This window comes from Nesoenas mayeri (assembly GCF_963082525.1).
Source record: "Nesoenas mayeri genome assembly, chromosome: 3".
Classification (NCBI taxonomy): domain Eukaryota; kingdom Metazoa; phylum Chordata; class Aves; order Columbiformes; family Columbidae; genus Nesoenas; species Nesoenas mayeri.
The window spans coordinates 20,590,053-20,614,252 of record NC_137544.1 but is presented as its reverse complement, the minus strand read 5'-3'; the positions used below and the strand labels follow the sequence as shown (position 1 = coordinate 20,614,252).

Sequence of the window (24,200 nt, the reverse complement as noted above, 5' to 3'; positions counted from 1 at the left end):
CTTGTGGGCACCCTTGCAGGCAGCTGTCAAACTGTGAGTTCTCTTCAGTGAGGGCCCAGGCCTTCACCCCATAAGGACAGAAACTTATTTCCACTGAGCAAATGGCCACAAGAGCAGTTCCCATCCATGGGACTCCCATACTACACAAGAGGAGAAGAAAGCAGAATGGCAGCTCCAAGAATTTTGAGGTTTCCTGGGAAGAAAAGGGAGATTTTTGACTCAGTTGCTGCAGACCTCACACTCTGCACAGCAGTTGATGGATTTTCTTTGACAAATGCTACCAATAGCAGGAGTCTTACTGAAGCTTTTCCTCAGATCTGTGCACCTCCAGAATACATTTCATTATGCAGCATAGGAGATAACTTTCATATAAAACAAACTTCACAAAAAAGTACAAAGTAAACCCATTGTACATTCCCAGTATGCGATTTGTGAATTCTCACTACTTGGTCAACTCAAAATGTTTACTACAACATGCAGATGCACTTTTCCACAGCAAGAGGTCTTTCCATGCCAAGTTTCAGAACTTGATAGCAGCAGCAGTGGTTCCATTAAAAACAAACAAAAATTGCAACGGCTTGTTTATTTTGCTTTGGTTTTTTAGTGTGAGAGAAACATATTTCACTCTTCTTTTTCAAAGTGTTCTAAAAATTGGTTAATTTACGTTTAAAGAGAAGGAAGAAGCTTGTGGGAAGAGATTAGGTCTAGGAAACTGTTCCTCAAAATCTGAAGTTTAGGAAAGTGATGGGCAAGTGAAATATGTGCCTCAAGACTATATTGCAGTTACTGCTTTCTGCAATGAAAAATAAATTTTTAGCAGACCTTTCTGAAATACATGACAAATTCTGAAAGCGTAAGAAAAGCCATGGATGTTATCGCTTTTTAAAAATTTTTCAAATAATCAGAATTTATTTTTATTTTTATCTTGATTGACTTACAGCATATCGCTGCACTTTGAGGGATATATGTACAAAAGGGTTAGATTTTTCAGTTTATTCAGGGCACACTAGGGAATCTGTGCACAGAATGTCAGATATTACAGATGCTGTTTACTTGAGCCTCTGTGTACGAAAGGGAAAAAGTAAACTCCCTGCAAATCTTCTCACCCACAAAAATGTATCTTTGTGTTACACTGGAGGGGAGGCTGAAAGTAGAGAAAAATATAAATGTTTTTTAGTTAGGTGACCCCTTCTATAAGATTTTTACTCATTCAAAATACACCACATGAGATAGATTTTAAACTACTGTAAGTCTGCAGTTAAGAGGCCTAAAATTCTTGTCACTGATAACTATGTTAATCTTTAAGCATCTCTACTTGTAATAACACTGAGAAAAATGTTATTACGCTGCCAAAAAGGTGAAATATTATCAGCAGAAGTAGAAGAGGAGGCAACATCCCATGTAAAAAGGAAAAAAAGAAAACCCCCAAACCCTGTTGTTTTCCACTTCTTTTCTCCCCTACCAGAATGACAGTGGTTTTTAAAAGGCATCATGCCACAGTGAAAGATTGCAGGGCTCAGAGATTGCACATACACTCTCTTTTTTTAGTGTCCATTTTACTCACAGCTAAAATTATAGTTACGAGTCTACCTGCATATGTCAATGTGCCATGCACTCCCCAAGGATGAAGGAGAAAATCCTTGGAGGAGCTGCAATTCTTGTTGTCAACTCCCCTGGCCGGGTAATAGGACCTGGATGGGGTAGTACCTCCATATAAAATACTTACTTAAATAACAAAAAGAAATCTTGCATAGAGTGATTATTCAGCTATGTTAGCTGATAAGATAACATATAATAGTGGGGTTTTAATCCTACATGATTTAGTGGCCTATTTGTAAATTTCTGTAAAACACATTATCTTCAGTTTATTCAAATTAATACACTATTTCAGCTGAGGCAAGATGTGGAAAATGGAATAACTATGACTGGTCATTACATTTTAAATCTAAATTTTAATTCACACTAAACTGCGATAATTCCAGCAAATGAACAGAGAGGTGCAAAAAATTTGTCAAAAGTAACAAAGGAGGAGCAGTCTTTTCATACTATTATTATTATTACTACCATGGAAGATCTATTTCAAGATAAATTAGTAGAGAAATTGTAAGAAATTTTGATATTAACACAAAATATATTACCCATAACACCATATCTATACTGAGTTTCCAAACACAGCTTCTGGAAGGTTGTTTTTGAACAACATTAGCACTTATTCAAAATAGTAATAGCACAAATTAGACACAAAACTTCACAATACAAAACACAAATTGCAGATTCAAACAGAGATACTATAAATGGTACACACAAAACTGGACTTGCAAATTAGAGATTACTTTTTGAAAATTTCGCTCATTTCAAAACCTGATCATAGTTGGATCAGCTTGATTAATTTTAGTAGAATGGCCTAATATTATTGGTTTCTAATATTGAACAAAAACATCAGTTTCTATCAAATGTTGTAAAGAGAGTACCAGCTAATCATTGGCTTCAGATTTTACCCTTTACTTCTTAGTGCTCTCAGTGAAGCAAAACTTGGATCCTTTGGCAAATGAGAACATCTTCAAATACAAAGAACTGTGTTAGGGAAACAAAACAATTTTAGTTATAGTTTGCTTTGAAGCTCTTGGATTTAAATGACCCTGAAATACCAACAGAGCAAAATCTCATGAACCAGGTTACCATAATATGTGTTGGAACTAGGGTTGAGTTCTCATTCTATGACACAAAGGAAAAATATGCTTGACTATGCTAGATGTCTTCACATTAAAGGAAGAATCAGGTTTTTGTGTGTTTTGTTTGTTTGGTTTTGGTTTTGTTTGTTTGTTTGTTTGTTTTTAAATCATCTCACCTTTCTATAAGAAGACTCTCTTGATGTTGCGTCTTGAACTTTCTTTAAGGATACACTGAGACATCTATTATGCTATAAAAAGCAGAGATTTGAGATCAAAGATGTACTCAATGTTTCATTGTTTTCCTTAGTTTAAAACTAAACAAATGGTTTTTGAGCATATCAAATCACTTGGCTTAAGTTGGCATTAACTCTTTTGGGTAAAATATTTACCCAATAGATTAATTTTGAAAGCACTAATTATTCTATATTTCTGTAAGGCAAACTGTTCTTTCTGGAAAACCTTCAAAATTCTGACCTATTGAGGCACTTCTTCAGGCATTTAAAGTTAACATACAAATTTACTGAACCGCTACCAAACTTTGATGTTTTAATTCTTTCTGCTATGAAATGTGATGATGTTTTATTTCAGGAGTAATCTTTGATGTTGGCAGTTACACAAATAAATTAGGAAAATCCCAGTGACAGGGAAAGTGTTGATGAATTACTGCGTTGCACAAATATATTCTTAAAAGTGCAGATGACTGACTCACTACAAATAAATGTATAGTTCACGTAAATTCCTGCTAAATTAACCTGGACGGATATGTTGCCTAATCAGCACCTTACAGCTACAACATAGTTGTATGGAGAAGTAGTTTTACACACATAGCTCTTTAGGAGGTGACACCATTTCTTCAAAGTGATTATATCTGTTCTGTGTGGTATCATATTTTTAAACTTGAATAGAACAAAACACAGGTTGCAGAAGAGTGTAGCAAGATTGCTCAAAATCTTTTTCTGTTGAGTGGCTAAAAGTCATAGCCAAACATTGACCTGGCCTCCAGCATTTTCATTAAATTGCTCAATATTTATAACTCTCAAGTAACAGAATCAGTCCATCTCACTCTTCTTGTGAAACACGGCAAAGCTGGAGGTGGTCTATGGTCAAATGCGTAATGTTGAGAGAACAGAAGGCAGCCCCCTCCACTCTGGAATTCTCTTCCTACACAGGAGCAGAGCATAAATCTGGCTTTTAGGTCATCATTCAGTTTCAGACAAGCTGGAAGGTTTACCAATGTACTTTATATTTATCAAAGGTCTTAGTGCTGAGATAGTACTGAGCATGAACTGTTAATTCTCACCACTGTGCTGTTCACCATATGGAGTTGTTCTTGCGGATCTTCCTTCCTACCTTAGAGGAAAGACCTACACAACTTGCAAGATCTTTTGATATTTCCTCAGGAGAGAGTTGGAAGAAAAAAGATATAACTACACTAGAGTTTTAGTTTGGATTCACTTTGGAATTTTCTAAGTTACCATGCTTGGGTCGGTACCGCAGAGTGGTCTCAGAGTGCTTAAATTGCTTTTGGGTATTCATCCAGGATAATGAAATGTTGGCTGGAAATATACTGAAAGGTGCTCTCCAACTGCCAGAGCATTCAGTTTAGGAGACCAAGCAAAAATTACTCTCCTTGAAACATGCATTGTGTAGACATAAGATCTTCAGACCTGTTCTCTATTTCTGCACCATATTTTTGGACTGTACCAATTATATTACTGTTTGTGTAGACATAGCTTGTAAATTCAAGGAATGATGGAACATTAGGGGATATTTGGGGTTGGCTGTTTATTATTTGTTTACAGCATTTCAGATCTTCCATTTCCTGGGACATACTCAAATAATTTCAATTTCTGAGGGATTTACTAGCAATACTGTCTTTGGAGATTCTTTCTTCTATCTGCTCCCCCAGCAGCTCATTCCCCATCACTAGGTAATTTTTAACGTTGATCGGTTCAGAGATATGGTCTGCAGCAATACAGACAAAATTGCTTTGGCACAAGACAAGGGGTAGCACATACAGGATGGATGTGAAAGTTTCTTAATCGAGCACTATCACCAAATTGCTTTCATCGTGGAACTGTGGACTCATATATCATGACTTTTAAAACTAAAAAGGCTTTATCACCTTGCAAATCTTGCTTTTTCAGATTAGGTACATGTATAGGATACACACCCAAAATAAATAGATCGCTCCTTCACTTTTGAATGAATCATATGACTTTACCCAGTCATTAATTCTATTTAACATTATTTGTTACTCCTAAATTTTGAACAGCCTAAGCTAATGCTTTTTCTCTTTACATAATTTATTATTGATTTTTTTTCTCCTTTCCCACAAATGTAAAATTGCAGGCATTGCCTCAGAGCAGATTAATTTCTGTACTAGTTAAAGTAATAAGTGTCTTGACCTAATTCTTTTAACTATGTCCTGCAGTTACTTTTATTCCTCAAAATTCCTAGTTTATTTATCCCAATAACATTCCCCTAATAAAAAATAAGCTTACCTGTACAGAGGGAAAATAGGAAAATAGAGATAAGTGGTTTGCCCCCTGAGACTTAAGAAATGACTGACACTTTTCTAAGCAACAAGATTTCTTCATCTCTCCTTGCATTGCAATGTTATTCCCACAACTCTTACTTCTTTTTTTCAATAGGGGAATTCAACTGTAACTGACTGCTGTCTATGAGTAACAAATGACACACAGTGAATTCTTATACATGACAGACAAAAATTTGAGTTTGAAATCAAATTTGATCACTCCTTTACTACAGTGTATTACTACTTGAATTGGAGCCTCTTTTCTTGTTCTTTTTTGTACAAGCATAGAACTGAACCTCACTTTGGCATTTTGAAAATGTCCAAACTATATATGGTTAGAGCCTCTGGGTAGATTTTCTTGAACTATTTATTAACCCACATAGTTTCCAGAGTTCTACAGTTTCTTAAAAATATTACTATAATACTTCATTTTTAATTCAGATTCCTCTTTCTTGACACTGTTTTTCTTTGGGCATAATTAACAGTAGAAACTTCTGGGCCAAAACCACATTTGAGCTTTTGAAAAACACTGTATTTTCTATTTCCATCACAATAATAATGCAGGTAAACAGATCACTGCATTCATTTTTAAATATTGCAATAGAAGACTAAAGCAGTTCCTCAGTTTATAGAACCTAAAATGGAATAGTTCACTTTCAAAGGAGAAGGAGCAAAATTAAATAGAATGAAGAATGCTAAAAGCAAGTAAACAAACAAAGAAGTGCTGTCAACATTTTTGCAGCAATATTTTTTCTGCTTACTATACAAACAGCAATCTATACAATCCCCTTTCATTCTTCAGCAGATAAATTGTAAGTCAAAAAGAACCTTATTTATATTAATTACCTTTTGCCCGAATGATCCTTTTGCATAAACATTAACAACGGCTTTTGAAATATATGCTTGGTGAGTGGAAAATTCTTCATCTCTCTGATTTCCTGTTTACAGTGAATGGCCCATCCATATAAACTCAATTAGATTGAATTTCACACCCACCTAAAACCACAAATTCCAATTGGTATCAAAAGTAGAAGAAGGCAAACAATTGGTAAGCAGCCACAGAAGTAGACGGTGATTAAAAGAATTAGAAGTGATCAATTAAAATATATATAAAACATCAGATAATAATTATATGCAGGTTATTTTAACTAAATGACTGTCTCTTGCTTAAGAAAAACTGCATCTGAGTGTACGGAGGTCACTGATCAGAATAGTAGCAGCATTTTACACAAAGTATGACATTTACAGCTGGATCTTCGTCTCACTGAAGCTCACTGCAAACCCCCTTGGACATAAACGTTAATAAGAATTCAGAGTAAACAGCTCACCTCTGACAGAAAGAGTAGCAATTGAATCAATGGCTAATTTTATGTATTGTCTTTCAATACATTAAAACAAATTTGCTAAGAAAATCTGAAGGAACTGAATGGAACAAATCTCTTGTTGAATATGCCAGTTTTGTAAAGGAAATCACAGAAAGGTGGGGGAATGAAGCAAGCAACAGAATTATAGAGAAATGGTTCTTTATACTGATTAAATTTAGAACTTCTGCTGTGATATGCCCTCAAAATTGTATCTAAGCCCTGCCTCTACTATTTAAATCCCACTTGGGATCTAGAAAACCCATATGATTTTACATTCCTCATACATAATATCTGTGTAGTTGCAGCATATTGGATACAGGTCTTACACTCAAAATGGTAAGTCTGAGAACATAATCTCATATAAAATACTCAGAATTTGAAAGGGCATTTTCTTCCCCTGATACTCTATCAAATTCATTTCTACTTTATATAATTTTGGTGGAATAACTACCTGCACTGGGATACTAAGATCATTTGGGCCATACTCTGTTTTTAATGCAACAAAACCAGATGCTTGCAAGCAAATTTATTTTCGCAGCACTACAGATGCAACAACAACAACAACAACAACAACAACAACAACAATATTAATATTAATATTAATAATAATAATAATAATAATAATAATAATAATAATAGTGTCTTCAGTTGGTGCCCAGCTTTTTGGTCTTTACCTTACTTCAGAGAAAAAGCCTGTTCTCCAGAACTAAAGCCTCCCTGAAGCCCACAAATCCAGATCAGGACCAAACTGGGTCATCTGTGTGTGCCTGTGTGAGTCTGTGTACGAGACAGTGAATCTCCTAGAAGCTTCTTCAGATATACTGATCCAGCAGGGTTTTATTTCTTCTGTACAGTGGAAAGGGTGTTTATCCCCTTGAGCCTTATTCCACCTTTGTATATTTTGTCCCCTCTATAGAGCTATAGGGTTTTTCTTTTTGAGTTTTGTTGGCTACTCTATAAATTCAGATCTCCTCTCCTCTAGGGAACAAGTAAAAGGTTCTGCTCCTCAGCCAAGAACATTTAAAAGGGGTGGTTCTGATTACTCCTCCTCATCAATGAAAAGGTGACTTTCCACAGCTCTCTCTGCTCTCTGCTCTCTCCCTTTCAGATTTTCAGCGAGTCCTTAAGGGTTTGCCTACATTGCCTTCATACTCCATCTCTTTATTGCATTAAAGCACACGCAATTTATTTAAACTTAACAGAACACTCATCACATGCAGAACCATGAATTTATTAGTATTCTAACTAGTGTCTTGGCAGGCTAATACAACAAAGATATATATTAATCCAGTTACAATGATAATAACACATGTATTCCAAATTATCCAATTATTGCTAATCCGCATTAATTTTATTGTTTCAGTTATATGCTGACATTCTGCAATCTGACCCTATCACCTAGTGTTACGCTTACCCTTCTCATGACCTTTGGGATCCTAAAATTGACACTGCCAGCCCCGCTTGAGAAGATGACAGGTTTGCACTGAGTCACCAGTGACCAGAATTCTCTCCTGGGAAGACTCTGCTTTTGCATATATATACATATATAAAACTATCTATATAAAATAGATATATAACCTAATATATATAAATATATATATACACACATATACAGGTCTGTTTGACCACCCTGCCTCTTCATCCCATCAGGTTAGTTACACAATGACCACCCCCTTTTTCATCACTCTACTTACTTACACCTTACAACTGCAGAGTCAGTGCTAAGCCAAAGCAAAACCAAGCTGGGCAACAGCCTCCTAACTCCTATGGCATTTTGCTGTTACAGACCCATAATTGCCCAAGACAACTGCTGAGAAGTCCTGAAGAAGTTGGTTGTTAAGTTTATTAGAAAGTCTGTGGTCAGCTGCTCACAGTACAAGCATGTATAAAAAATACTGGTTGCTTTTGATTAGGTTTACTTAATACTTTCATTTAATTCCTCTATAATGACAAGAAATAAGCTTACTCAACACTTATTTGTACATTCTATGACTATGACTGAATGTGTAGAAATAAAATAAAATTACAAATAACTTGAGAAAGCTAGATAAATGTCTTTGGAAAAATCATTTGGTATGAATATTTGGTACAGTTTTTCCTGCATCTTAGAACACAAGTATGATTAAATCTTAGAGCTTAAAAGCTAGAGAAGAATTGGATTAAAAAAAATGTGGTGCCAGAGCACATAGCAAATTTTTGCACTGTTGTAGAAAGATGAGCAGAAAAGGGATATTACCACTGCAATGAACATATTCTTTTATTTCCTATTCTGTTTTGCATGGGGACTATTAAATATAGACTCTCTTAGCATTTTTCAGGAAATAAAACCAGCAGTAAAATTCTAACTTTCTTCTAATTGTCCACTTGTTTGTTTGTTTTTTTTTAACAAAGCATGTCTGTCTCAAATGAAGCTGCAGACACTTCCTTAAGAAATGAGCTGAGAATTGATTAAAAAGGCATAGTATAGCACAGCATAGTATTGTATACTAATGCAGCTACTTGAACAATTCAAGAAATGTATTTCACCCTTGATACTGCTCATGAATTATCCTCAATCAACAAATCCATAAAAATCATGTCCATCAGTACTGAAATTATTCAACACACAAGGCTATGGAATTTTTGGCAGAAGTAGGCTATGAATGATGTACTTGTAAGTTTCTATCAGATTTATTTATTGGTGACCCAAACCACATAACGCTGCCTCTGTTCATTGATTGTAACTTACCAGTGCTTTGACTTACAATCAGGTTTACTTTCTTCGTGAAACACATTTCCTTTCTTAATTAAGTCTTGGCTACTACTGTACATTCATAGGATCAGATAGATTTTGGTCAAATACTGTTGAAACATAAATAATGAATCTAAGTAAACTACATGATATGACAAATAGCTCACAACTAGACTTATACATTGGCTACCAAATGTAATGACTGGAAACCAGAGTAGAAAGAAAAGCTGAAAGGAGAATCACATGCTGTCACAGTCACACACACACTTCCCAAGAAGGAGGGATTTCTGTAAGTTAGTGCCTGTTCTCAGAACTGGTAATTACTTTGGTGCCAAAGCGATCATCGGATAAAACTGAGTAGTGGCAGTAGGTTTCCAGAACCCAACTCTTCCCTCATTTCACAATCCAAGCACTTGTTTGTGCTTTCTTTGGCCACAAGATACTGTATTCCCTCTTAAATATTGGCATAACTTTCAGTGAACCTCTTGGCATGCTCTGGTCTGTAGAGAACAAGCACATACAAAATACTACAGTTTGTAGAACATCAGCTCCTCTGTTTGGTAATACAAGGCGATTTCAAGGACAGGCAAGAAAAAAAAAACGTGCTTAAGAATGAGTATTTTGTCAGCAGCTTCAAGAAACAGTACTAAAATCCTGCTTGATTCCACAGTGCCATTTAACCACTTGCTTACCACTTGCTACTTGCTTTTTTCCTCAGCTGGTGATGAGCGTTGAAAGTCCACATTGACGTTTTCAGTGTTACAAAGTTCTTTAATTTTGAAGTAAGAATACATACTTATCAGTCCCATATCCCTCTATAAACACCCACTGGGAATACATCTTGCAGATGTCCTGTGGTTCAGATAGCTATTTTTGATTGTCTTTCATAATAACCTGCTCAGGGAAGCAAGGTAAAAATTGCTCTCTTGAATAGCCTGGGATGCCGAAGTCCTGATTGATGCAGTCAATACTCATTCCTGCAACAGTGACAGCCAAAAGAGTCCTGGTTTGTCCTAGTCAATCCCTGACTTTGGCAGTGAGGTGCCCTGGGAAGGTGCACCTGTGCCTGACAAGGGCTCAGGACCTGGGAGGGACAGTTCAGCAAACTTTCCTCATTGTGTCTCCCAACTGCTGCTCAACCCTTTAGCCCTAAAAGCACGAGATGCTTATTTCAATCACTCTTATTTAGCAAACAGTTGTTCAAGGAAAGTTTTTGTTTGTTTGTTTGAAATACAGCAGCCTTTTGCTTTCATTTGATGTTACAGGTAATTTTACTGCCTCTTTCCAATTTGCTACTGCCATATGTACAGTTACAGTTTCTTACCCTACGCAATGAACTGAGGAAATATTCTGGGACAGCGAGTTACAGGCTATTTGATGCACATTATAGATTCATGACAGCAAGGAAGTGTTTGTCTTTTGAAGCAAAATGACATACTTGTGAAAATTCAGAGTATATATTTTAAACTGCCTCTAGCACAATACTGTCCTCTGATGGTCTGTCAAGTTGTTTTCCCTGTAATCTGCCCCTTACTCAGGAACTTAACACACAATAAAATGGGCAAGTGCAGAGTAGATTGAGATATGGGTCCAATGCTGACTGTCAGTGTACTAGTGCCTTCCTTGATCCTCCTCCTAAACTGGGGGATACTGGTGGTTAAATGGCAGCATCCTCAACAAGACAGGCAGTGGTTTCCTTGGGGCAGGTGGCATTTTTTACCTTGCCTTACATGTGATTTCCAAGTCCAAAACTTCTCACTTACATTACTTAGAAAAGTATGCTCTGTTTCCCCATAGCTTTGATCTCTTCCCACAACACAACATTAAATGAAGATGCATTTATTTTGGTAGTAAAATATTAAGTATAATGAAGTTTACAAAGCCATTAAGCTTCACAAAAGGGCCTTTTTCCTGATGAATACAGTAAATATTAATGTATAAAAACTAAAACTGGAACAGCTGCCATTTTTGGAGTTTATATTAAGACAACAACTTGACTTCAACAGCTGTGTGAAATTTGTATAGACAGAGAAACATTTGTAATGTCTGCATAAGACAGACCTTCATTTCCTGGAAAATCTAATTATACCTTTCATCTACTTCTCTTTAAAAAACCTTTAACCATGACAGCTATTTGGCTTAGTAAAATAAAAGTCTTCTGTTTCCATTCTCTAAGCCAAGTGTCATCTCTAGGTGTGAGTATATATGAATGAAAGCATATGTATCAAAACAGAAAGAAATAAAGACAGGTCTGTAATATGGTATCTTCTAAATTCAGCAGTGTGCATCTATTTTCATGAATGCTGATTTTATTCAAGACTTTCGCACAATTTGCAATTTTCCTATTGTGAGCCAAGTCAGATCTTAATGAAACTTCTTGGGCATTATCTAATGTAACCCTCCAAAATCATGAGTTTGATTTAAAAATGGTATGTCAATGGTATGTCATTGAAAGCACTCAGCATTTGCTTACTGCCTGTTTGTACTATTACTTTCTTGATATTTTGTAGGTTTTTATGAAATCTCAGGAGCTAGAAATTTTCAAATAATTGCTTCATTCCATATCATAGGATTTCATGTAATCCAGAAAAATAAAAATTCTCATCACTAAAATAGCTACTTGACAGATAGCTTCCATTTGTTATATTTCAGGAATGGCAAAAGTAAAACCTTTTGCAGGATCGGGGATGCAGCAAAACTGAAAAATAACAAACAGAAGATGGAGAAAAATGCATATAAGAGGCATCAACTTCTAAGAAGCTCATAGGTTTCTTAAGCTGTTAAACCTTGTTGTTCCTTGAAATAAAGAAATGTATTAGATGAGACAATCACAAATTGACTTAGCTCAAATTACATACAGAATAATTAATTTGTTTTTTCCTAATCCTCCCCCAAATCTTATGTACCCATTTACTTTCAGTACAGCAATACCATAGGAGAATATAATTTTATGAAATGCTCTCATTAAGTCCAAAAAGAACTAAGCATTAATAGTTACTTAGCTGTCTGATGTTATCCAGTTTTCAGTGAGTTCCATAAATCATTTATGTAATTGTCAGTGGTAAGATAAGTTTCTCAAGAGGTTATATACTCTATAAAAAGCGTATTATGTCCAATTGAGAAAGATTTTTAAGTTTAAAAAGTACAGCTTGTAGATAAGTAGAAACATTCTGAAAAGTAAGGGCTTTCTATTCCACTTATCTCTGTAAGCCATTTCCCATATATATCCCTGTATATTATAATAATATACTGCTATGCCATATATTTTGTTTACACTAACTTGTATCTCCACTTTTTAATCCTCACTTAGACACCATATTTGTGAGAGCAAATGAGAAGAAAAGCTAGATGTCATAACAAGTTTGCAACCACAGCAAAATTATTATCCATACTAGCAAATATCCACCAGGATAGCTGCTGTTATTTGCTGGTTCCTGCAACTCCCAGTCCTTGGAGGCTGGGGCAATCCATCTCCAAACAGGTTGCAGCTCATCCGTGTGCCTTTGCATTTCTTGATTTTCTTTAATCTTCAGCAGAAAGACTCATATGCTTCACAGTGCCAGCACACTCTGCATGCACGGAAGTTTATATGGTCAGTTAGGCTGCAACCCAGACTCATCTCCTCCAACATTTCACACTGCCAGTGTGTTGCCACACACTTTTCTACAGGCATGGAGTGAGATAGATGGGTTTTTTTCCACACAGGATGTATGGGGGTGGATTGGCTTGAGTGCCAGTCTCTTCAGGAAAATGGCGCTGACTCCTTGCTGCATTGCACACTCGAAGTCTCTGGGCATAGCAAAGAGAACAACTCAGGCACAGACAGAGGGCTGTGAGCACCCCTAGAAAAAAGCTGAAACCTCATAACCCCACACAGCAAACTACTTCTTGTCCACCTCTCCCCATCTTCTGTGGGGCTCTGGTATGTGTAAGGATGAATCAATAGACAGAGAAAGGAAGCAGCATTTGCTAATTGTAAGTTGTGGTTTTACAGAAAAGTCAGGTATTTTTGGACAGGGAGACCTGGGGAGAGAGGATTTCATACTAAAATATAGCAGTGATAGGCAGTGTTTTGTATGCGCTTATCTCCAAGTAGAAGATGACACATGTTTCTTTCCTGTTTAACTGTTGTGTTGCTTTTACAAAAGCTTTTGAAAGAAAAATACAGTTAAGTTAGGCAAAGAAAATCTTTAGCTTTAGAAACATGCTTGTCAGCTCCACTCACCCTTTTTTCTTGTTATATATTTGTGTATCAAGGCTTTGCATGACGAGGTAGAGGCTTCAAAAGGGAATAAAGGTGTCCTTTCAAATTACACTTAGATAAGAAAAGAGAAAGATATGTGTGTGAAGCACTGATCTTCTTAAATAAACTGATGGGGAAAGTTAAGAGCTTTAAGAGCTTTCCCCTCTCTCCCCTCAGAGTAGAAAGTTGTCTACCAATACTGTAGTATGTTAAGGGCCAGGTTGAACCTTTTCTCCTTAGGACTAGGCTCAGCAGATCTGCTACCACAGACCTACAGGAAGTTCCATTGTAAACGATGACCCAGGCCACGGGCCATGGTCAGGAACTTGGATGGAACCCAAAGATCAGTCCAAGAGCAAAATCTGATGGCAATGTTCAGGGATGGTGGGGACTTTTCCCACAGAAAGGCAGATTGCCATGTCAAGGGTACTAAACACTTGAGAGATGTCAAACCACTCTTGGTTCTAATTCAGAGATCAACGAGCAAGGACCGTGCTCTTCACTGTGTGGCTGTGGCTTACGACCTCGATGCCACTGCCCGGTACGGTCCGCAGGCAACGTGCCGCTTGATGGGGCAGCGCAGCCATCCCCCACAGCTCCCGGCCCACCTTTCCCTGGGAGAAGTTGCCCTGTCCGAGAGCTTTCCCCGGAGGAAAGGTGCGGGTCCCGCCCGTGCGTCGGGCCGCCACCCCGCGGAGAAGCGGCGTCGGGCGGGAGCCTCGCGGGGCGGCGCGGGCGGGCCGAGCCGTGCGGTGCCGGGGAGGAGCGCGGCAGCGCTCGTAGGAGCACCCGTCGCCCGGCTGTCAGGATGCGGCCGCAGAGGGGAGGGGAACGAGAGCGGCGGCGCCTACCCCCCGCGGAAAAGCGAAGTTAAAAAGCCAGCGCGAATCCTCCGCCTTCCTTTCCCCGCCTGGCTCCGAACCTCTGGCGACTCCCCCCACGTCCCACCCCCGTCCGCCCTGCCGGTGCCACCGCCCCGCCCGGGCCGCCGGCGGCGGGGCAGAACGTGGAGGGCAGCGGTGCGAGCCTGCCCCGCGGAACCGGGACGCCGGCGCTGCCGGTAGGGGCGGGCGTTTGGGAGTCGGTGCCTGAGGCGCCGCGTCCCGCCGAGCCGCCGGTCTGAGAGGACTACGCCAGCTGCATGGGAGGAGATGAGCGTGGCGGGGAAACAGCCTCCTCCAGCACCGCTCGAGCGCCCCGGCAGCCTCCTCGTCCCCACCTGGGCAAGTACCCGCTCTCCCCTCATCCCGTCCCGGTGCCAACTCCTGCGGCTGGGCGGGGGGTGGGTACGGTCCCGCCGGCGGCGCTCCCCGGGGGGCGGGAGGGAGGCGCCTGCATGAGTGAAGCTGGAAGCGGCCCAGCCTGCCAGCCCCGCAGGGCGCCGGGGGCTCTGCTGGGACGGGGCAGCTGCCCGAGCTCAGCGCAGCTCTCTCGACCCGACACCGGCCGGGCGGGCACCGGCGGTCCGAGCGCAGTCGGGTGGGATTTGTTTCCTGTGCTGTAGGGGTTGTACCTGCTGCTTTCGCGATTTTCAACCCGCCGTGACGGGTTGCAGTGCGAGTTTCCCGGGGATAGCGTTGAATTGCTCGCTTTGTAACCCGGCTACAAGCCCGTGCCGGCAGGAAAAAAAAAAAAAAAGGCAAAAAAAAGCTAACTTCGGCGGATGTAACATCTCATGCACTTTTAAGAGAACCCCGTGAAGGAGTTGGAAAATAACTTGCTACTTCATGACAGCATATTTGGAAAATCATTTATGAATGATGCCCTCTGACGGCGGTTCTCAGCTGTCCCTGATTTATATAAAATGCAGTAGGTGTGCCCTGTGTACGTTTTAATGTGTGGCTCTTCTTGGCCTGTGGAGTTATTTTGTTGAAGTGTAATCACTTTTTTTTCCATCACAATCTAAAAAATTAGTCATTGCACTTAATATAAAATAGTTTGCCAGTGGCAAAATAAACAGCCCTGTAGGTCTTTTGCTTTGTCCTTCAAGCTGTTACCACAGTCTTGCAATTTTTAAAGGAAAATGGTGTTTTCACCTCATGTGTTATCCAGAGTGTTGTTTAGAAGGCATCTCCTTTCAGCTGCATGGAGGATGACTTAAAGACGTGTTTCCCTTCACAGTGAACTCATAACTGCTTTGACCCTCTGGAGTGTAAGGCTAAGAGTAAATACTGGGAAGATGCAAGTGTGGGAACAATGGAGAGGCAACCTGTAGTCATAAGCTTGTACAACTGCTCGGAAATGTGTGGAAACAAACTATTGTCTTGTCCTAGCTGGCTTTTGCACTGTATGTACTGTGTATTTGCATCTCTCTTTCAACTGTGTGTGAAGAGATGCAAACATTTAACCTTTGGGTTTTTAGAATTTCTGTAGTTCAAAAGGAAGCGATCAAATTAAACCTGCTCTGGCATCCTCTGTGTTTTAAAGCAGTTCCACAGCTCTTAATTTGTAAGACCTGTTCTTGAACTGCAAAAATAATCTGTGCAGCAATAACCTAAAATGTTAACAGCTGAGTAGGTTGTATGGCTTTCAGAATATTTCAGCATTAAAGGTGGGGGATAATCACTATCATGATGTGAATTTTATGACTGGTATTCTTGTAGTTGTGTTAAATGCATATGTTTAAGGTCAATGGGACATGCTGTTCCTGGTGATATTCTGGCACTCTGCTTGCGATCAAACTAGATGCTGAATGAATGGTGAACTCACCTTTATGACAGAAGTGATAGGAACTAAAGGCTTGTGGCTATATATAGTTTACCTGGACCCTAAATGGCAAATAGTGCCATGAATCTAAAGCCTGGGCAAGCTGTCAGTTTCCAGTAAACACAGAACAACTTAGCCTCACTTAGAGGTGTATGATTGAAAGAATGCATGTATATTTAGTACTTTAAAAAAAAGCTGTATAGACTTTAAGTTCAACAGGGACATCTTATGGCAGGTATTTGTTTAGGTGAGTTCATGACTGCCTGGCTCCCCAGAGATTCCACATACTCAACCTCTGCAGAGAATTATGCCTGAAACACCTTAAAAATAAGGACTTATTTTATAATTAACAGTGTGATAAGTGTTTGACTTTAGTATTTTTTAGTTATTTAACAGTACTGGAATCTAGGTCTGTTTACCTTGCTAAAAGAGAAATGTCTATTTTAATAGCAATGTGTTGACTGTTCCTGTACACATCTTTCTCAGAAACAAGATACAATAATACTAGTTATCATCTAAGTACTAAATATTGCATGCTGAGTCCAATTAATTATTTGGGATTATGGTAGCTAAGCAGTCTTAATACTTAAAGGTACATGATTTTTTTTTTTCTTTTCTCTTCAGAAGGATGCAATTAAATACTGCTCCTTGGAACGTTATTCAGCATACTTTTAAATTAAACACAGCATGCTAGATTTGAAATACAGTACTAATGTTTTTTGTGTGTGCGTATTTTTAACACTAACAAGCTCTTTTAGGAATGTTTCTCACAATATAAACTTCTTGAAATGCAGTTGATTATGTTTTATTCTGTAGAACTGAAGTTTCAGTCAGACCTAATCTCTGTTTTGCCAGTCTGATACTTTTTTCATTTGGGATCAGATATATACTTTTGTTGAGTTAATTTCAGTAAGCAGGATATGCTTCCTCTATCTGTAGTGAACTTTTTATTCAGATTTGTCATATAATTCTTCCCTTCTTTGCACCTCAGAAATCCTCAAGGGTTCAAATCCATTAGGAATTCTTACTCACTATGTCAGAGTGCCTGTGCCATGATTTTATGTGGATTTTATGGTCTCATCCATTATGCATTAGATACTGTGGTTTTAGCATTGCGGTTTAACATTGTGTTGCTAGATGCATGAAAGGGAATGATAGCTTTACAGTCACTTGCGCTGTTGATATGCCAGGATTTTAAATGAAGAAATAAAAGTGCATAGCTATTGCTATGTATAAATAAGCCTTGTCACTAGTTGTGGGTGGTGTGTGTTTGTTTGTTTGTCTTTTTTTTTTTTCCTATTAGGGACTGTTCTTTTAAACTTCTGTTTTGCATGCTAAGTGTAGTAGACCCAGTTTTTTAATTGATTTTTTTTTTTTTTTTTTTTAGTGTCTGTGTATGCAAGTTGTCAGCAGAATTTTTTTGTTTAGCAGAAACCCCAAGGAAAAAGATGATGTGGAACTTTTTTTGGATATCACTCTTTTCTGGAGTTACCCAAATTGTATACTCAGTTACAGGCAGAAATGCAGCACATGCAGATTTTCTGTTCTTTTCCTCCTCTTTTTTTCACTATGTCTATGTAATTTAGATACTTGTCTAGAGATTCGAGTATAAATATCTAACCTTTTTTTTTTTTTTTTTTTTCTTTAATTGTGTGTGTGTGTGTGAAAGCAAGTCCTGGAGCATTGATTTATTTTATTTTAATTTTTTTCCAAAATTTGGCACCTGCCAATACAGAAGTTTCCTGAAAGTGAACACTAGGTGTCATGTTACCACAAACATCAGTGTCTTGCCTTTTCCCTATCTTTTCAGGGTCAACAATTAATCTTGCCATTTTCCTAAGACAGGTGACCACCATTAATAATCCACATCAGTATTTTGGTAAGGTTGGACTCCATTCAGTCATATTGAATGTGACTGTAAGAAGCTTCAACTTTCCTATGTTTTTTCATGAAAAGTTCGATCTAGGTGGCATGGATTTCAAGATTATTTCGAAGAGTTATCCATGCCACAATACAAATCAATAGGATATACTTATTAATTGAAGTTTTTGCTTCCACACACTGATTTTTCTATTCAAATTTCTTGCTGGGCAAAACCTAATTTCAGAAACTTTTGTCATGAAGTGAACAGAATTTGGTTCCTGATTTTGGTATAGAAAGCACGAGAAAGCAGTTGGCAGAGCTTCATGATAGAGAGGGGATGTCCACGTATTCTGTTGTGTGAAGCCTAATAATTTGTTTCCCGTACAAATTTTCTTGACTTCCCACTAATTTGGGAAGATGTTCATAGTTTCGAGATCCTATTAAAGAAATTTACTGAGCGCTTACTGAATATCAGAGTATGCAAAGGTTTCATGTTTCTTCACTTGGCTTCCCTACTGTCACAACCTAAATTTGAATCCTGCTTCTGCCTGTATATATCTCCATGAAAACAGTTGGCAAACTGATAAAAAAACATATTCAAGCTTAGGGCTTTAACTTCTTAATGGAAACAAGACTTGTGCCCACCTGCTGCTCTGAAAAACAATGTCTGATCTCAGAAAAAGAACAGTGTTGCTGTTCCTTTTACACCTCAGATCTGTGTTTCATTCTGTAAGCATTTTTTTCCCAATGTTTTAAACATTCTGTGAGATGAATATAAATAGAATCACTTTCACTTGGGGGTGCAGAGACTGCCGAGAATAGAAATGGTAGCAGAGCTCAGCAGAAGGAACAGGGCATGACCGTGTTCCTGCAACACTGACACCTAATATTGCTTGTCAGTGGCACCACGATAATAGAGACAGCAAACACAGATCAGACTCATTCAGGTTGAAAGGGACCTTGGGAGGTCTGCGAGCCTAACCTTCTGAAAGCAGTGGCCTTGCTGAATTCAGATGGCATTGCTCAGGTCTTTTCCCATTGCATCTTTAAAACCTCCAAGGATGGAGACTGGACAGCCTGCTCCCTGCTGGGGTGTTTTCATGGTGGAGTGTTGGGGGGGCTGCCATTAGCTTCTCCTCCAAAGCCACTTTAGGTTCCAGAAAGCGTAACTTACTCAGCTGCTCCTCACAGAAGTGCTCCAGCCCCCTGGCCATTTTGGTGGGCAGCGATTGAACCTGCTCCCGTTCGACAATGTATTCCTTGTACTGCAGAATCCCAAACTGGGTGCAAATGTATGCCAAATAAAAGGGAAATTATTACGTGGATCTTGTCTCTGTTTCTGATGCTGGTAGCCATCGCGACTGGAAGCATGCACTGGTGATTCTGTTCAGCCTTTTGACCACTAGGATCCCTGGTCATTTTCAGTATTACTCTCTTTCCTGCCATGATGTCTCAGAGAGAAACCCTAAGCAATGAAAGTTTTTAAAAAGCAGATGGTTAGTGAAAGTCTCTCTTATTTTCCTCCATTAGCTAAGAATGAATGCAGTAACTCTAGGGAAATTTAGCAGATTTTTGTACTTGCTTTTTTGTGTGCTGTCTCATATACTTTCCCTCCACCCCCCAAGCAGGCAAAGGCTGACACTGACTTTCATCTGAAGTTGATTCATGTACTACAAAAACTGCATGTTCGTTGTGGTTTAACAGCAACCAGCAACTAAGCACCACACAGCCGCTCGCTCAGTCCCCCGATGGGATAGGGAAGAGAACTGGAAGAGTAAAAGTGGGAAAAGTCATGATTGTGAGTTGAGAAAAGACCATTCAATAGGTAAAGCAAAAGCCCTGCATGCAAGCAAAGCAAGACAAGGAATTCACTGTTTCCCATTGGCAGGCAGGTGCTCAGCCATCCCCAGGACAGCTGGGCTCCATCATGTGTCATGGTGGCTTTGGAAGACAAATACCGTAACTCGGAATGTCCACCCCCCTCCACTTCCTTCTTTTTCCACTGGCTTCTGTGTACTGACAATGATGTCATATGTTATGGAATGTCCACTTGGTCAGCTGGGATCAGCTGTTCCAGCTGTGTCTCTTTTCAACCTCTTGTGTACTACCTGCTTTCTTGCTGGTCAGTATGTGAAGTTGAAAAGTACTTGACTGCTTATTGGCAGCTAAAATATCAGTGTGTTATCAACATTATTCTCATCTAAATCCAAAACACAGCACCGCCCCAGCTATTGGGAAGAAAATTAACTCCATCCCATCTGAAATCAGGACCATGTTAAAGTACTTGGAATAATTTAGTGGATTTGCTCATCCTTCCTGACAAAGCTGACAGATAAAGCCAATGGAGGCCCAAGCTTGTGCTTCACTCCTGACACCTCTTGTCAGTAACAGTCATGATCTAATGTTTTTTTGTCTGTTTTCTTTGAAAAAGGCAGGCTGATTCTACCATTTTGAACTCCTCTGTACCTGCTTGTCTGAACTTTCTGTCTGAAGAACAGTGTGACTCCGGCAAGAGCTGTCATGCTGGAACCCTTCTGCCACTCTTTATTTATGTATATCAGCAGGCAGATTTCTGTAATGAGATTTACGAACTCTCTGAAGGATATAACCTTGAAGAGCTGGAACCCTTTAGCACAATCTAATCAATATTATCTCATTTATCATCTCCTTGTGAAGTTCAGATTGTAGCAGGGACAAAATGCATTTGTAGTATTTAGAGAAGATCTGAGCAGGAAAATGAATGCAAAACCTCAGTTGTTTTGTACTGTATATAAAGAGTCATGGTACATGCTGACACTGTATGATACTGCAAAGCTTCCCTTCACCATGCCAAAATTACAGGACTGTTTATGCCTGTTGTTCTGGGATTTTTGCCTTTGCACAGTCTATGTGAGACTTCTAAGGCACTGTACAAATGAAAAACGAGGATAAATATTTCCCCTGAGCATGTAATTTCATGTAATGTGATCTGTGCAAAGTGTATCCAGAGTAGCTTTTTTCATAGGGGGTTATCATCAGCACTATAAACACACTTCCCAGAGCCTGAGTGGCCGAGTTCCATAGTGCTTCCCTGATCTGAAGGGGTAATGATTTCCATACTTTAATTATGGAGATGTGTAGCAGAGAGGGGTTAATTGATTTGTTGGGGATCACAGAAGCAGTCTTACCCAGAGAGAGATGGAAGCAAAGCCTTTTGGTATCAAATCTCTATTGTCAGCTCTTGGCAATTCTTCCTTGGCACAAGTGTGGTAGTTATACCTTTGATGGGACTTCCCTTCTATGCCCAGTTTTGTGGGAGGCCTAACAACAAATGGGAAGAGCTCAAATGGAGCTCAGGGTAGAGCAGCCTGTGTTTTGAGATGGGCTATTTCCACATGGCCTGTGGAAAAACAGTGTGTTGGCTGCACTGTGCGTGCTGGTGGACAGTGCTGCCACAGCCCTGTTATTGTGGTTCATGCTAACAGTTGTCAGCATTTATTGGTACACTGAGTAAACTGTAAACAGTAGTATATTCAGTTTCACAGTACACTGTGAAGTGAGTGAGCATTATTGTTCCTACTTTATCAGTGGATAAGCTGAAAGAAGGAGGTTTTAGTTAAGACTTTGAGTTGTTTTTTATTTTGTTTGTTTGTTTGTTTTTGTTAAATGTAAATTGAGTAAATTATTGAGTAAATTGCCTTTTGTTACTTTTCTTTTTCTGAATACATGATGAAACTTCCCCAAACATTGTGTGGTGAATGTTTTCCAGTTTTAAGGTTTTCTTCGGTATCCCAATTTAATTGTGTTGTGTTGTGTTTTTGTTTTATTTTCCTTGAGTAAATCGTGCACTATCCTGCCACATCCACTAATGGATGCAGACTTCTTTGGAGAATACCCGTTCATTTGACTTATGGGCACAAACATACGTGCTTCTGCTGCTCATGTAACTACGAAGTAGTTTGTTGAACATCACCATGAATATGGATATACTATGTAGCTCATATAATATCTAATATGCAACATGAAAAATACAGAAGAACAAGCACACATGTCCAAACAGTGCTAAATTATATGGGTGATGGTCAGGAATATTTATTTTATTTTATTTTCTCTATAGAAGCTGTCTTTTTCTTCTAGGTGTATATAAAACTAAGTTTATTGGAGGAAAGTGAAGAATTGATCTGATATTGAATATCATGAGGACGCTTGCGTATTTGAAAACTATTTGTCACAAGCATGTGTTGCTGTTTTCCTCTCCAGCAAAGCTGTTCAGTCAGCAGGCAAAGAGATTTTTCACTTGTTTCACTGGCTGCAGCTAACACATAGGTAAGGCAAGGAAATTCGTAGGCCCATCTTTCTGTACAAATCCTATCTAACAGTATTAAGTCATGTTTTTAGAAAGGCTTAAGGAATTACTCATAGGTTGTGATGTGTGAATAAAATGCGTGTTTCTTGTATGTTAGTAAAATATTCTACCCTGTTCAAGCAAGCAACACAATCTAGTATCATGTGATGTATCTTTTGCTCTCTTTTTTTCAACATATCCTGCTGTCTTATGCAGCATTTTTGTAAAAGTAGCATTTAGACGTTCTTCTGCCACCCTTGATGAGCCCGGATGGAATGGCAATGTAAGGATATATAGTAATCGGTACTGTGTGCTCATTTCTAGAATTCAGTTGAAGCACAAGGAAACACTGTTGCCAGTTCAGTCTGACAGGGTTGTTTTGTGTGTAGCTATTGCTTTTTATAAAATATTTTCCTTTTCTATTAATAGTTTTGAATTATCAGTGTGTATATCAGTTGCATCAACACACTGTTTTATGCAACTATTTATTGTACTTTTCATTTAAAAGACAAATTAATTACTAAAGCATCTGGTGCGTCATATGGTGCATATGCTGGATTTGCTAAACAGAATAGTCTTTTAAAAATAATAAGAGATAAATGACATTGCATAAAAGGATTAGTCTTCTGAGTGTGCTTTGAAGAGTAACTTTACTGTACTAAAATCTCCAAGTCTCTTATTCAGGATTGTGTGATCATTAAAAGAATCTTTGATTCTACTGGAACAAGCGTGCGTACCTGTATGTTTCTGTACTTGTAATATGTGAGAAATAGAGGGGAAAAAAGACACTATTTTCTGACAAGAACTTCATTATACATGGGCTAGTTATATGGTACTTCTTCCAAGTGATAATCACAGAATAGATTATGGTTGGTACAATTTACAATTCGTAAGGCAAGAAATTTTTATTCTTACTATATGTAGAAATTATGTATTCTCCAAGGTTATCAAACACTAAATTAAGGCTTTCTTGGTCTTCAGATAACCTGTAACTAATAGATACACTTCAACACACAGTATCTAACCACGGAAACCTTCAATTCCCTTGGTATAGTCAGGACAAAATTCACACTTATTTTACGTTAGAAAAATACCGAAAACTACTGTAGCTAAAATTATCAACTGACACCAGTTTAGGGTTGAATTACTAATATGTTACATAGTGTCATCTCCAAGGGAAGGATGTCAGAAATTGGTCATGGGCCAACTTATTGATTGTTTACAATTATACATCTTTGATCTCATCAAGTGAAATTCGATATGTATCACCATTTTTACTTAAAAAGTTTCAGGAGGTGAGGCTTAAATCTATCCGGTATACCTTCCATTTACAAAAAAAAAAAAAAAAAAAATTGGAATTAGGCTTCCAGAAGATTGAACAGCTGTGGTTTTATTTGTTTGTTTTGTTTTCTTGTTAAATGAGACATTGCCAGAAGCATGGCACCATCACAACTCAGTTTAAGCAATCAAGGTTGGAGAATGTAGCAGGATGCTTTGGTCTCAAAGTACTTTCAAAAGCAACATGATCTTTTCAGAAAATATACTGAAGGCAACAAGAAAGTGTTCTGCTTTAGGCATGTCTAGGTTAGGAATATTTGAATATTTGGGTATACATAAAGGTAGGGGATCGAGGGAGCAAGTCTGAAGCCTGAATTGTCAAAATGCTACCACAGCAACCTACTGGTGAGAATTAATAAACTGAAATTGTTTAGATATGATTTGCATACATAACCCCAAAGAGCATTGTGTTGTTTATGA

At 38.5% G+C, this 24,200-nt stretch overlaps 1 protein-coding gene across 1 annotated transcript in view; it reads left to right on the top strand.

Annotated features, from left to right (window-relative positions):
* Window positions 1–14,700: 14,700 nt before the first annotated feature.
* Window positions 14,701–24,200, top strand: part of SNTG2 (syntrophin gamma 2) — a gene marked incomplete at both ends in the record, with an annotated part of 249,420 nt that continues 239,920 nt past the window's right edge. Inside the window, one exon of the mRNA XM_080342144.1 lies at window positions 14,701–14,772. Coding sequence (XP_080198270.1) covers window positions 14,701–14,772 — 72 coding nt within the window. The remainder of the gene's footprint in view (window positions 14,773–24,200) is intronic.